The sequence below is a fragment of the Gekko japonicus genome, unplaced genomic scaffold, assembly GCF_001447785.1.
Source record: "Gekko japonicus isolate JY-2015 unplaced genomic scaffold, Gekko_japonicus_V1.1 scaffold211, whole genome shotgun sequence".
In the NCBI taxonomy this organism is placed as follows: domain Eukaryota; kingdom Metazoa; phylum Chordata; class Lepidosauria; order Squamata; family Gekkonidae; genus Gekko; species Gekko japonicus.
Genome location: NW_015164187.1, coordinates 592,803 through 608,688, shown reverse-complemented (window position 1 = coordinate 608,688; position 15,886 = coordinate 592,803). Strand labels below are relative to the sequence as shown.

At 43.6% G+C, this 15,886-nt stretch overlaps 1 protein-coding gene across 2 annotated transcripts in view; it reads right to left on the bottom strand.

Moving 5' to 3' along the window:
* Positions 1–15,886, bottom strand: part of MMP24 (matrix metallopeptidase 24) — a 60,850-nt gene that overhangs the window by 6,316 nt on the left and 38,648 nt on the right. For both annotated transcript variants that reach the window (XM_015408213.1, XM_015408212.1), the window contains exons 5-7: positions 10,897–11,058; positions 9,345–9,559; positions 854–992 (exon numbers count right to left, since the gene is read on the bottom strand). In XM_015408213.1, the coding sequence (XP_015263699.1) occupies positions 854–992; positions 9,345–9,559; positions 10,897–11,058 (516 nt within the window). The remainder of the gene's footprint in view (positions 1–853; positions 993–9,344; positions 9,560–10,896; positions 11,059–15,886) is intronic.

Here is a 15,886-nt window from a genome sequence, read left to right as displayed (position 1 = left end):
TCTTTCCCTCCTTCTTTCCTTCTCTTTCCTTCCTTCTTTCCTTCTCTTTCCTTCCTTCATTCCTTCTCTCTACTCTCTCTCTCTTTCCTTTCTGCTTTCCTCCTTCTGCTGCCCAACTCTAGTGAGTTTAAACCCCTTCTCTCTTCGCTTCCCCCGCCAAGGGAAGGCTTTTGAAGATGCCTTTCCCCCCCTTTTGCTTCCCCTTCTGACATCACTTCTGGTGATGTTAGGGGGCATTGCATATGCTAATGAGCTAGTATGCTAATAGCCTAGTAGCTCATTAGCATACCATATGCTAATGAGCTCCTGCAGCTCTTTTTCTACGAAAAGACCCCTGGGGGCAAGTTAACCCAGAAAAAGGCCTTTCATGGCAAACTGAAGATTTTGGGACACTGATGCAAGAGAACAAGCCAACAGCCCCAAGAAGCAGTTTAACAAAAGAAACCTGTCTTTCTGTCCTAGTTAAATTACTCGTTATCTATTAGTTTTACTTCTTCAGGTTCAAAGAGATAGCCAATTACAAAATTTCTTCTGCAGAACTCAATAATCGCCTAGTTTTGAAATCTGAATGAAAACCAACACAGAAACATAGTTTACTTGTGAAGATGAAATTATAACATTTCACATAAGTACATATTTCTTTATGAAGTTTTAAATTTAATTTTGTAACGAATATTCCATGGGTATCGTTTGTCATAAGCCAGAAAATAAAACAGACAACAAAACAGGACAGCTTTCTTTTTATTCTTATGACCAAATTGGATAAAAATGATGATTATAACCACCTTTGCTGCTCAGATAGATACACATTACAGCAGCATTATGTATATAAAATTAATATAAAAATGTTTACCCTTAAAGAACACAAATTTTCCATCAGATCTTTCATAGGCAGCATCAATCTTTGCAGGCAACCCTTTCCAGAACTGTTCGATCTGCATGGGGTAACCTTCTTGCACACGATTGTTGCGGAGACGCCAAAACCAGCGATCCTAGAAAAAAGGATTTCCTAAGACCATTCATCGGACTCCAACACAACTGATAACAAAGCAAAAAGCCAAGATCTACAGTTACCTTTAAATGATCTCAGTTTTCCAATTATCAGTCTCAGGCTCAAAGAGCCCTTTCCCTTTCCCATAATACAATTACCTTGAAATCTGCTCCTTTGCCATATTGATCTTCTAAAACCATAATTGCTCTTCTGTGCTGTTCTGCACACCATGCTATCCCCCTCCCTCACTTGTGTCCTCTCTATTCCACATTATACTCTAAAAGCCATTTCCTCCTCCCTGCTTTACAGTTTGATTCTTTTTTTGACCTGCCCCTCTTCATCATCCTGAATCATAGGAACATAAGAGAAGCCATGTTGGATCAAGCCAATGGCCCATCCATTCCTACCCTCTGTGTTACACAGTGGCCAAAACCCAGGTGCCATCAGGAGGTCCACCAGTGGGGCCAGAACTCCAGAAGACCTCCCACTGTTGCCCCCCCAAGTACCAAGAATTCAGAGCATCACTGTCCCAGACATAGTGTTCCATCTATACCTTGTGGCTAATACCCACTCATGAACCTCTGCTCCATATATTTATCCAATCCCCCCATGAAGCTATGCTTGTAGCCACCACCACTTCCTGCAGCAGTGAATTCCATGTGTTAATTACTCTTTGGGTGAAGAAGTATTTCCTTTTATCTGTTCAAAGCCTGCTGCTCATTAATGTCATTGAGTGCCCACAAGTAGGGATGAGCACGAACTGGGAAAATGTGGTTCAGTTTGTGGTTCGTGGTGTGCCTGTTTTGTGAACCATGGACCGTCATGAACTTTTTGGCACTAAATGAACTGGTTTGGTTCATGATGCAGTAGAATGCCCCCCAGTGTGCTAGAGACACCAAACTAACTGGGGGTCTCTGCCTGACTCTCCTTTACCTGCCCTCCAAGTTTGGTGAGGATTGGATTTATGGAGTCTGAGTTACAGCCCCCCAAAGAAGGTAAGCCCAGGAAAGTTCCTTCTGGGGAAATAATAGCTGTCAGGTTCAGGGTGTTCAGAATTGTATAGAATGGACCCTGTGCACACTAGAGGCATTGCAGGGGACCTCCAGCCAGTTTGGTGTAGTGCTTAAGAGTGGCAGACTCTAATCTGGAGAACTGGGTTTGATTCCCCAGTCCTCCACATAAATCCAGCTGGGTGACCTTGGGTCAGTCTCAGTTTTCTCAGAGCTCTCTCAGCCCCACCTACCTCACAGGGTGTGGGAAGAGAAAGGGAAGGTGATTGTAAGCCACTCTGAAACTCCTTTGGGTAGTGAACAACGGGGTATAAAACCAGCTCCTCCTCATCCTCCTCTACATGCCCTCCAAGTTTGGTGATGACTGGATTTATGGGGTCCGAGTAACGGCCCCCCAAAGAAAGTGCCCTAAATCATCTAAACCATGCACTTCAAGCAAATGGTTACTCCAAGAATGAAATCAGAATAGCGATTAAACCAAAGATAAAAGAAACAACTGAGGAAAAACAGTCTCCCACAGGAAAAGTGTTTTTGCCATATATCAAAGGAATCAGTGATCAGATGGGAAAACATATGAAAAAACACAACCTACAAACAGTATTCAGACCCACCAGACAAATACAACAGATGCTATGATCAGCAAAAGACAGAAGAGACCCCCTCACTTCTGCAGGAGTATATCGCATACCCTGCAGTTGTGGACAGGTTTACATCGGGACCACACAACATAGCATCCAGACAAGAATAAAAGAACATGAAAGACGCCACAGACTTGGCCAACCTGAAAAATCAGCAATGGCTGAACATAGCCTGACTCAAACAAGGCACAGTATCTTATTCCAAGACACTGAAATGCTGGACAACACATCCAATTACCATGTCAGATTACACAGGGAAGCCATTGAAATTCATAAACATAAAAACAATTTCAGTTCAATAGGAAAGAAGAGAATTTAAAAATAAATAGGGCATGGTTTCCAGTTCTGAAAAACACAAAATGCTCTACAAAATGCACTAGAGATAAGATTAGAATTTCAACAGCCAATCCATATGCAAAAGAACCTCCTCGGGAAAGCTCCTCCATTAGCATGTCACAGCCTGGGAAACTCCTACCCCACCTTTCTGAGTAGATATAAATTACCTGCCTGCCATTTTTCTTCTCACACTGACACAGAGAGTACTCCATCTTTCTGTGTTATACCTCTGAGGATGCCAGTCACAGCTGCTGGCAAAACATCAGGTACTACAATGCCAAGACCACTGCCACACAACCCGGAAAATCTACAACTAATGAATTCTGGCTGTGAAAGCGTTCGACAACATTATGAGTTTTTAGTTGTAATTTTTAATAAGATGTTTAAAGTTTTAATGTTGAATTTTGTATTGGTTTTCTGTTGTGACCCACCCTGAGCCCGCTCACAGGGAGGGCAGGATAGAAGTTCAATGAATGAATGAATGAATGAATGAATGAATGAGAATGCAGTATGGGATGTCATCCTCCATAACCATCCTACACGGGGACAGGAGATTAGCATCAGCTCCAATGACCCTCTCCCAAATGATGCATGTCCTCAAGCCCTTCCAAGATACCACCAATGTGCTCTGTACCCATGTGGCCAGCCTGGGGGCAAGTCAACCCCTAATTTGAGGAGTGTACCGGGCGCTGACCTCCACACTGGCGCTGGCTGTTCTCCCATAGGCCAGGGCCAATCAGAGAGGTTGCAGATGGGCATCACCACCAAGTTGCATCCTCTATGCAATAAAGGGAAGTACAAGCTGGCTTGTATCTGTGATTCCCAGATAAAAGGCATCATTACTTTTCTGAACACACTCTTGGAATGGAAGCATGAGCTCTGTAAAGAAGAGCAGAGGCTACAGGCCAACAGACGTGGCCAGAGGGAACGGCAGGTGGAAAAGGCTGGGGAGGAGCCGCAGTCCAGCACCTCTGCCTCAAAGAGCACAAACATGGAGAAGCCCCACTACTGGTTGTCAGTAGTGAACCGGAAGGTCAGCAGCAGCAGCCACACATGCAATGGCTGAGGATTTGGCAGAGGTGATGGTGAGGGAGTACCTCATCAAGTCCCCTGAGACTGCTGGCACTGATCCCCTGGAGTACTGGCCATGCAAAGCTGTCATCTGGCCCAACCTCTCTTGCATGGCCATGAGTCCTGAGTCCACCTGACACACACAAGTTCAGAGTCAGGAGGGTAAATAAGGTGGGTCCTCACTCAGCCAAGGCACCCAGTAGCTAAGATTCTCTGATCGCTGTGAGCACAGAGATGGTGGCTCACAGCCCTGAGGCTACCTAACACCCAAACCCCAGCAGGGGAGAGGAACTCACAATCAGGAGGGGATACATGAATGTGCTCTGCTAGTCTGCTTTTAATGTTTCCTGTCTCTCTGTCTAATTGTCAACAGCCAACAGAGGAGAGGCTGTGGATCTGAGCTGATATATAGCATTCTGATCCTATAGAGCAGAATGGGAACTCTCATACTGGCAGCCAGCAGTGCCTGTTAAGCTTTGGAGGGTTCCTATTGGTGTTTCCAAGGCTGAAGAATTCCTCCACCACCCCGTTGCTTTGGAGTTTTGTAAACAATTTAATTGAGTGGAGACTGTCTGGAAATGTATCCATTCATGAACTGCCACGAACAGCACCAAAGTTCATGGAATGTTTGTGCTGGTCCCCCTTCTATGAACATCGCTTCACAAACCACAAACTGCCCAAAATTTGTGACAAATTTTACTTCGTGAACTGGCTTGTGCCCATCCCTACCCATGAGTTCTTGTATTGTGAGAAAGGGATAAAAGTACTTCTTCCTCTACCTTCTCTATCCCATGCATAATTTTGTAAACCTCTATCATGTAACCCCTCAGTCGTCATTTCTCCAAGCTAAAGAGCCCTAACCTCTTTAACCTTTCTTCATAGGGAAAGTGTTCCATCCCTTTAATCATTTTAGTTGCCCTTTTCTGCACCTTTTCCAATGCTGTAGTATCTTTTTTGTGGTGTAGTGACCAGAACTGTACACAATATTCCAAATGAGGGCGCACCATAGATTTATACAGGGACATTATGATACTGGCTGATTTGTTTTCAATCCCCTTCCTAATAATCCCCAGCATAGCATTTTCCTTTTTTATAGACTTGCACACTGAGTTGATATCTTCAGTGAGTTATCTACCACGACTCCAAGATCAAGGGGACTTGGCTCACTGGCAGAGGATCTGTCAATCCCTGGCATCTCCAGTTAAAGGAGCTGGCAATAGGTGATGTGGAAGACTTCTACCCGAGATCTTGGAGAGCCACTGCCAGTCTGAGTGGACAATAATGACTTTGATGGACCAAGGGTTTGATTCAGTATAAGGCAGGTTCATGTGGTCATCTCTGTCCAGTTATCTTACCACCAGTTTGGACCCCATCAACATATATTTATAGTTAGGATTTTTGGCTCCAATGGGCATTACTTTGCATTTGCTCATGTTGAACTTCATTTGCCATGTTGATGTCTACTCACCCAGCCTCAACAGATCCCTGTGGAGCACCTCACAGTCTTCCCTCGTTCTCACTGCCCTGAACAACTTAGTGTCATCCATGAACTTAGCCACTTCACTGCTTACTCCAAACTCCAAATCATTAATGAACAAGTTAAAAAGCACCATACCCCACTGCTTACCACCTTCCACTGTGAAAACTGCCCATTTATACTCACTCTCTGTTTCCTGAAAATTAACCAGTTTTTAATCCATGGGAGAACTTGTCCTGTTATCCCATGACTGCTGACTTTACTTAGGAGCCTTTGATAAGGAACTTTATCAAGCTTTATGGATGTTTAGGTAAACAACATCTACTTGGTCACCCTTGTCCACATGTTTGTTCACCCCCTCAAAGAACTCCAAAATGTTAGTGAGAAGATCTTCCCTTACAGAATTCATGCTGATTCTTCCTCAATAGCTTTTGTTCATTAATGTGCCTACAAATTCTCTCTCTAATAATGGCTTCCACCAATTTATCCAGTATCAACATTAGACTGACTGGCCTATAATTTCCCAGATTTCCTCTGGAACCCTTTTTAAAGATGGGGGTTGCATTAGCTACCTTCCAGTCCTCAGGAATGGAGGCAGATTTTAGTGATAGATTGCATATTTGTGTCAGGAGATCCACAAGTTCACATTTGAGTTCTCTTGGATGTATGCCACCTGGGCGTGGTGTTCTGTCAGTTTTTAACTTGCCCATCAGTTGTAGGACCTCCTCTCTCATCACCTCAATCTGACTCAGGTCTTTCAACATCCCTCCTGAAACTGGTGGTTCTGGAGTGGGCAAGCACCTACCATCTTCCACAGTGAAGACAGAGGCAAGAAAGGCATTCAGCGTATCTGCCATTTCCCTATCATCCTTTAGTAATTCTTTCACCTCGCGGTCATCCAAGAGCCCCACTGCTTCCTTGGCTGGTTTTCTGCTTCTAATGTATTTGGAGACATTTCTACTGTTGGTCTTTATGTTTTTTACAATATGTTCTTCATAGTCCCTTTTTGCCTGTCTGACCCCTGACTTGCATTTAATTTGCCAAAGGCTGTGCTCCCTTTTATTTACCTCATTCGGACTAACCTTCCACTGTTTCAAGGAATCCTTCTTACCTCTTCCTGCTTCCATTACTTTGTTCATTAACCATGCAGGCCTTTTTAATACCTATTCATACCTTTCCTAATCTGCAATATACATTGTATCTGAGCTTCCAGTATTGTAGTTTTAAATAGTCTCCAAGCTTCCCAAAGGGATTTGACACTCCTTACCTTACCTTTCAGTTTCTTCTTCACGAGCCCCCTCATTTGAGAGAAGTTACAGCCTAAAGTTAAATGTGGTTGTGTCAGTCTTTTGGGGCAACTTCCTATTTACATAAGTGCTAAACTTAATAGCATTATGGTCACTGTTCTCAACTGGTGCTATCAAGTTTACATCCCTCAGCAGGTCCTGAGCATAACTTAGGACCAAGTCCAGGATCACCTCCCCCCTGGTAGGTTCTGTGACCATCTGCTCAATGGCACAGTCACTGAGAGTATCTAGAAACCCAATCTCTTCCTCCTGACCTGAATGTATATTGACCCAATCAATATGTGGGTAGTTAAAATCACCTATTATGACACAGCTATTTGTCTGTTTTCCTTAATTTTTTTGTGATTTTTAAATCATCCTCTATCCTTTGATCTGGTGGACAATAACAGACTCCCAGAGTTAAGCTTCATTTTGGTCCCACTATTTCCACCCATAGTGTTACTGTAAGCGAATCTATTTCTCTTAGATTCTAACTTTACTGGACTGTATACCCTCTCTGACATATAGAGCCATTCCACCTCTGACCATTCCCTCCCTTTCCTTTCAACCAGGATCCAGGAATCACCGTATCCCACTGATTATCCTCATCCCACCAAGTTCTGAAATCCCCACAATGTCTATGTTCTCCTCAGACACTAAGCATTCCAGTTCCCCATTTTACCTTGGACACTTCTAGCACTTATAATTCCCCAGACACGTTAGGCCTGCAGCCTTCCTACTGTGGCCTCCAGACCTTGTCAGGCAGTCAATAATATTTGTCACCCTCTTAGTAGCCAGTCCTAGTCCTCTACATTAATTCTACTGGTTTTTAATTGTTGTAAGCCGCCCTGAGCCGCTTCAGTGGGAGGGCGGGATAAAAATCTAATAAATAAATAAATAAATAAATAAATAGAACAGTAATAGCTACCTCTTCATCTCTCAGAGGTGAAATCTCTCAATCTCCCTGCCAAAAAATGAAGTTGACATTAATGCCAATGTCATGGAGTGGTTAGAGTATTGGACTAGAATTGGGGATACTTGGGTTCAAATTACCACTTTTTTATTAAGCCCATTGGGTGACCTTGTTTCTCTCAGCCTATCCCACATCACAGGACAGTTGTAAGAATAAAACAGGAAGAGAGAATGCTGCTCTAACTCTTTGGAGGAAGGGTGGGATAGTAATATAATAGATAGTGCTTGACTCCTGGTTTTTGTGCGTCATCCCCCCATTTCCTTGGTTATGTTAATTTCCACATTGAAATAATCCAAAATTATTTCCCTTGCTTCTTCCCTCTTATGATCCTCACATCTGAATCCAGTTTCATACATGTCTAGCCCTACATTATGAACTGTGATCTTCCACACCTGATGCTGCCCTAGACTGAGTTAGTCAAGGTCAGTATTGTCTATTCTGACTGTCAACAGGTTTCCAGGGTTTCAAGCGGAGGTCTTTCACATCATTTACTCGTTTTGACTCAAGATGCCAGTAACTGAACCCGGGACCTTCTGCTTGCAAAGCAGGAACTCCACCACTGAGCCGTGGCCTCTCCTCAAAGTACATTTCAAATTTCCCAGTCTCCTATTTCTAGGCTTGGCCCTTTTGCAGCTTCCCATTTACTGACACCATCTTTCCTTCTCTCTTCAGATCCCTCTCACTCTCTCTCTTACCATAATTAGTAACACAGCAGAACATTTTCTCCACATTATTATCCTATCCTTGATACCGGCCAAAAGTGCCAAAACATTAACATTCAGTTCTTCCTTCACCAAGTCATTTCTCTAGGCCAAACACCATTTCACATTCACAGATTCCTGCAGTTTCAATAAAATTCAGCAGCAGGGCCAGATTAACTCATAATGGATCCCAGGCAAATCTGATCTACACATGAAGGGAGGAGATGTTCAAAATATATCCACAGTTCGCAGTGGTGAAGTCCAACATTTAACAGGCTTACCATCTCATTCTGCATAATGTGTACACCAGCTCTTAACCTTGCTACTGGTATTCGAAATTCCTGCCCCACTACCTAAACAACCATCTTTGCCAACTTTTAATGAGAGAACAGCTACTATATTCTTACAGGAAATTTTAAAGAAGCAGCAGCCAGTTTCATTTTCCAGAGTTAAATGTCCAGAAGGGCCCCCAATTAGACTCAACAGCTTACTCAGCATAACAGTTGATCCAGCCCTGCTCAGCAGCTTTTCATATTCTACATGAGGATATGGTTTGTGCTAAATTGCAAATCACTAAGACAGCAATCCTAAAAAGGTCTACTCGGAATTCTACTGAGGTTTATTTAGTGGCTCTCTGTCCCAGGAAGGTGTTCTTACGATTGCACTGTAGCTGACCGCAGAGTAGAAAAGATGAAACTGTGTAAGCACAGGGCTCATTCGTGTAGCACCCAACCATGATTTGGTGTTGTGTGAACCATGGTGTTGTGTTACATAACGGCAGAGATGAAAGCAATACTGAAAGAGTCTTCTCGGATATACATGGCAAAAAGAAACAGTTCCAATGGAACACAATTTTACTACCTTAAAAACAAACATTTCTCCTCTAAACAGAGCCACTGTATTGAAGTTTCCGTCACATATATTGGGTTTACTGCCTGGAGCAGACGGCCTGTCTCCTAATGGGGGTCTGGGAGGTCTTGAATGTCTGTCATGCTTTCTTTCTGAAGTAGAATGGATTCTACGGACAGGAAGGGTTGGTAAAGGCCTGGTGGGTTCCAGTGGCTCAGCAGGAGGACCTAGACAAAAAAGGAAGGGGGGGGGGAAAGCACTGATGAATAGCCAGAACACTGAGTCCCAATGGTTTCCCAGAGATCTTTACTTCCTACCTAGACCCGAACACAATCCTCTACTTCCTACACAAACGCAAATCCCACTAGCTCTCTGGCGGTGGACCCGTGCTTCTCATACTATTTTTAGTAAACAGTATTTGATTCTTGGTGTGGGTAGGATAACCATGCTGAGTGGAATAGGTCTTTTCACTGTTTTCTCCTTTTTTATTGCTCTTCTCTTCAAAGCTGTTATTTTCTGGGGAGGGGGGGATTGTCAGTAACGATGTATGCTCTAGTACTGAAACGGAAACAGAAAAATGGAGGAAAACGATCAAAAAATAACAATGCACTGCTGTTATGAAAGAGCTGGGGTTTCGCACTAGAAAAGGATTAATTTCAATTTAATTTTGGCACTTGGAAAAGATGGAGGGGAAACAAGACAGCATGGTGCCACTGTGCTGCAGGCCCTCATGGCAATTTTGAAACAGCTGAATTCCCCTCCAAAATGGCGGCAGTGGCCACAGGTTTCCCTGTGCCCACCCATAATGTGTAGTCTGGCTCTCAGGCAACTATGTTGCAATTGGTTATTCTATATACAATGACTGTGCTTGCTGAGGGGATGGACATTACTAGCAACAACGTACCATGATTTAAGTATTGGAAAAAAATATAATCTCCCCATAACCGATGTGGTTACAGGAGCAAAACTGCCTGTATCCTGCTCAACCGCTCAGTGACCCCACTCTAAAGCCCCACTCAGCAATGGAAGCTTGCTGGGTGACCTTGGGCCAGTCACACCTTCTCAGCCTAACCTACCTCACAGGATACTTATAAGGATAAAATGGAGAAGAGGAGAACAACATAGGCTGCTTTGGGTTCCCACTGGGGAGAAAGGCAGCGTACAACGAAGTAAAATAAAGGATCATCATTTGGAAACACCCAAAGACACCCTGCGGGCAGTTTCTTAAGAGTGCCCTCTGTTCAGATATTAAGATGGAGGGCAGGTAGAAAGGCATTCCTGGTGGCTGCTCTTCAGCCCTGGTTGCTTTTTAAAATGGAGATATGTCAAACCTAGAGCCCGAGCATTTTAAGAGGTTTTTCAAAAATCTAAACAGAAGTTTGGTAGTGAAAAACGAATGAGGTTACTTGCACTCCCCCCCCCAGTATAGTTTATTTTTAATGCACATTTATGCCATCACAATCTCTCCCTGCACACAGCGTGTGTCAGTATACATCAGCACCCTAAGTTGCCCTGAGCTTAAAGGGCAGGATAGAGATTTTAAATAAAGTAGACACTGCCTCACCATAAATCTTTTGAATTCCTTGAAGGTCATCCAGTGGTAGCTTGAAGTTGTGTGTTTCCATGTACTGGTAGAAAGGAGCCATGATAGCACTGGGTTCATTGGAGTGTTCAAGGCCTAGTGCATGGCCAAGTTCATGCACCGCAACAAGAAAGAGATCATTTCCTAGAAAGAACAGGCACAACAATAGAATGAGATCGTAACAGTTAGTGTTACAGCAGTATGCTAAAAGTACCTGTCACAGGCTCTGAATGTGCTGAAGTACCACTTTCACCAGCACTCACAAAGGCTCAGCAGCCAAAACGTTTAGAAAGAGGCCTTGCTGGCGCTGGAAAACACCTGACTCTAATTTACCCATATACTGCAACTCTTACATACTGTTTGAATAATAATGCACAGCATTTTTCTAGTACGTTTTGGCCATTCAACACACTTATTTATTTATTATTATTTATTTATTTGATTTATACCCCGCCCTCCCCGCCAGAGCAGGCTCAAGGCGGCTTAACATTAAGGCTTTCAAGAGCCCAGAGGAAACAGTGCCATGGGATGTTATTCATCAGGCGATGTTCTTTACCTCCACGTCATGACACTCTTCAGCTGCCCATTTCCACACCAATAAGCCTCTGTAAGAGGGGCAGGGCTTTTTCTCTCTCCAGGCAGTTGGCAACCCTACTGAATATACACAACTTCAGTAGCCCTTATATTGTGCAAAGTACATCAGAATTACTGTCTCCATATTAGAGAAAGGAGAAGAGCTGAGACATATAGTGCCTTGCCTAATGCCATTTGGTGAGCTGTGATTTGAAACATGGGATTCCTAACTGAAACACTTGGGCCCAATAACATGGAGAAATTATTAAGCTTTAACTTTTGTTAAAGTTTAAAACCAGCTGTTGAGGTCCCCGGTCTGGATCAGGGCTGCGGTGCTGGGGGGAGTAGTTACCCCTTTGCCATCACAGCATTCTCCCGTTCTCAATCATGCACCCAGATACGTATGTTTTTCCCTATGGGTCAGATAGCACTGCAGCAGCAGGGGAGGACAGCAATCAACACTGAGAAAATTGTGCAGAGGGGAAAGGGTTAAGTCCCCTCACCCTGCACCAACCCAAACCATTAAAACTTAAAAAAACCTGTGTGACAGCCTAATCGCAGATTTCCTGGGTCATATCTCACAGATACTGGATCTGATGAAGTAGGTTCTAGCTATGAAAACTCATGCTACAATAAAATCATTAGTCTTTAAGACACCAAAAGCGTCTTTGTTGTTTTTAAAGAACAGGGCTCATGGCAATGACAACTGGAAGAAGTTTCTGACAACGTGTTATTAAACTATGCAAATGAGATGGTGGCTGAATCACTCTGAGAAACAGGGGAGAATATGTTTCAGAAGCTTGAAAGAAAAAGGATGAGACCCAAGTCCACAAATATGACTCAAGTACAAATAACTGTTTGACACTTGAAAAGCATACGCACCTCATGAAGAAGAAGAAAGAGCAGCAGCTGTCAGATTTGGGAATGAAATTGATAGAAACTCAGTGTACTGTAGCTCCATGCAATGAAAGCAAGAACAGGTAATCCACTTTACAGATATGGTTTTGGTGGTTCCAAAATAGTTTCACTGCTTTGGTAAGGCATACCAAATCAAGGGCAGTGACAAAAGCTCTGGAAATGTTTATAGTTACAGGATTTGGAATCATCTTTTTCAGTCCAACCATGGCATTTCAAAATCCAACTTAAAAAACAATTTCAGCTTTCATTCCAGGAGAAATAAGATTATAGTCGCTACTATTGTGGGTGAAAAGCCTGAAACCTTGAGCACAGTTATCTGTTTAAAACTTAAGAAGCAAAGAGGTTCTTGACAAGTTACTTCAAGTGTGAAGGTTTGTTGGTTCCACATACTCTGTTCCTTTGCTATGCCCATCCACTCTTTGACTTCTACTCCTAAAAGCATTACTTGTGCCTAAATATTTTATGAGAATTCTTCCCTTTCCAGGGCTCAGCCCTATGTGCAAGTATGCTTGGTTAAAGGTGCAGTGCCAGGTTAAGGTATGAAAAATGCAAAATCACAATTTATTTTAGTCCTTTGCCAAGAAAAATGAATATGCTACCTTCATGGTTATTTTGTATTTTAAATTAAAATCTGTAACATTCTGAAAGCTTAAAAAGTTTGGAGATGTTTGTGCAGTGCATACAGAGTGTGCTGCTGTACTTCCATTAGGTGACCTGCGGTCCTCATGAGCAGGATACATAGGGACATATGAGTCAAAGCAAACCTCCTTATATGGCAGTCAGTCAGAAAGAAACTCTAATCATCCCTGAATATGAATCATAAATAAGAATGCTTAAACTAAACTAATCCTTAGCAAACAGAAATCTGAAACCTCAGTGGAAAAGCTGACCTTTCCCACCAGACAACAGGAACTAGAAGATTTTTTTAACAAACTGCGCCAGGTTCAGCAACTGGCTCCCTACCTGTCCTGCTCTGACCTAGCCATGGTAATTGAAAAGTACTGAGAACGTTGAGTGATTTCAGCAAAGTACTTTTATTAAGCAGGAACAAGACAAAGGTAAGCCGGCTCACAGGCTGGCTATATGCTCAGAAACCCACCACCTAAAACACACCCACTAAGGCCCTATAGGCTATTTACAGTGGCCGAGAGTCCCATAGGCTCTCGGCCGCGGACCTGGCCCTCTGATAGGTGCGGGCTAGGATCCGCTGGACTATTGTTCTCCTGGAAGCGAAGCTCTGCTGTTTGGCCGGACCGCATGGCCCAGCGGTCGCGCACGTGGTCATGGCGGAGTACATTACAGTAATCAATGCAACAGTCAGTTCCAGGACAGACTACTGTAACTCACTCTATGCAGGCCTTTCCTTGAGGCTGACCTGGAAGCTCCAACAGGTCCAGAATGCAGCCGCACAGGTCCTTACAGGAACCCCCTCAGATGGCATATATCCAGCCTGTGCTGTGTGAGCTGCACTGGCTTCCAGTGGAGCACCAGATCAAGGTGCTGGTTCCGACCTTTAAGGCCCTTAGTGGTCAGGGACCCACATACCTTTGGGAGCCACATCTCTCAGTTGGAGAAACACCAGCCTAGCAGCCTTCGCAACCTGGGTCTCCATTGACAAGGTGGCATCCAGAGTCACACCCAGGCTCCTGATGGTCAGTAGTGGTGAAAGGGGCACTCCATCAAGAGCCAGGAGTTGGCAACCCAACAGTGGCCCACCCCCACCCAAGCACAGGTTTATCTAATGCTTATTTTCTGCCAGTAGATGCCTACCATTGCAAGCCGTATCACTGCACCCAGCACCATTCCTGGCAACAGGATTTTAGGGGTGCACTGAGTTGCTACAAGAATGGGGGGGAAGGAACATTCTATTCCATGAGTAGTACTTTGAATGCAAGGATTTACATGCTTTTAATATATTTATCTGTTCACATATATGAGGTTACAGTTGCCAAATCAGGGTTGGGAAATTCCTGGAGATTTGGCAGTAGATCCTGGGGAGGGTAGGGCTTGGGGAGGGGATGGACCTCAGTGGGGCATAATGCCATAGGGTCCACCCTCAAAAGCAGCCATTTTCTCCAGGAGAACTGATCTCTGCAATCTGGGAGATCTCCAGGTCCACCTGGAGAATGGCAACCCTAGGTTCATATCAGTTGTAGAGGCCCAACAGCATAATGTGAGAAATGTTTTTATATGCCATGCAATAATCGAGAGGCTCCTTTCATGCAACAAAATTGTCCAGGAAAACAGTACAAGGGTTTCCTTCATCTCTCCTATTTGCTTCTATTGTATTTTGGAAAACAGCTTATTTAAATGGCAATCCTGAACAGAGTTACACCCTTCTAAGCCTATTTACTTCAATAGCCTTAGAGAGTAAGTCTGTTTAGGATGGTCTATTACTTTTATTTATCAAAACATTTTAGCCTTAGAGTACGTCTGTTTAGGACTGTCTATTACTTTTATTTATCAAAACATTTATACCCCACCTTTCCTTGTTGTTTAAGGTGTCTTGTTATTTTATAGTTGTGACAGTTTCTGGCATACTTCTACAGGTGCTACAAGTAAACCCCCCTGTGTTCATGGAAAACCCCATCCTTGGGAGGAGTTCAAGAGTCAAACCCGATAGCACCTTAAAGACCAACAAGATTTCCATCAAGAATCAAAGCTCCCTTTGGTAGAGTTATGTATGCACATCTCTAGATCAAGGCAAATAAATCCAAATCAGAAGTTATGAATATAGTTGACAAATGAGTTTTATCATCTTGGAAGGTAAAGGTAAAGGTTCCCTTGCTCGAAAGCCAGTCGGATCCGACTCTAGGGTTGCGGTGCTCATCTCCGTTTCAAAGCCGGAGAGCCAGCGCTGTCCGAAGACGTTTCCGTGGTCATGTGGCCGGCATGACTAAACACCAAGGCGCACGGAACGCTGTTACCTTCCCACTGAAGTGGTACCTATTTATCTACTTGCAATTTCTTGCTTTCGAACTGCTAGGTTGGCAGGAGCTGGAACTAGAGACGGGAGCTCACTCCGTCATGCGGCACCCGGGTCTCGAACTGCTGAACTACCGACCTTCCACAGCCTGCAGCTCCTATCATCTTGGAAACAAGGCTATTAAAAGTGTTAGAGTGTGTGGAGTGGAGACTAGTCAAAATAGGAGTAATATGAAGAAGAAAACTTTTTTAAAAAGTCAGTGGGGTATAAAATGGACCTCACTTGTGCTTAGAAACAGTGGCAGCAAAAACAAATAGTTACATAAAATAAAATCTAGCCAATCTTAACCTTTGTTATTATACAGCATTAAACTTTGCTAGTGAAGCAAAAACATAATGAGAGAGAAGTTCCAGGTATCTGAATCTTGTAGAAAGGAGAGCAGCAGATCCTGGGGAGGGTGGGGTTTGGCACTATGGTTGAAAGCCAGACAGAACCAAAAAATGGGGAGAAACAAGAATATCACAAGGTAGGCTTAACAGAACATGCACAGACATC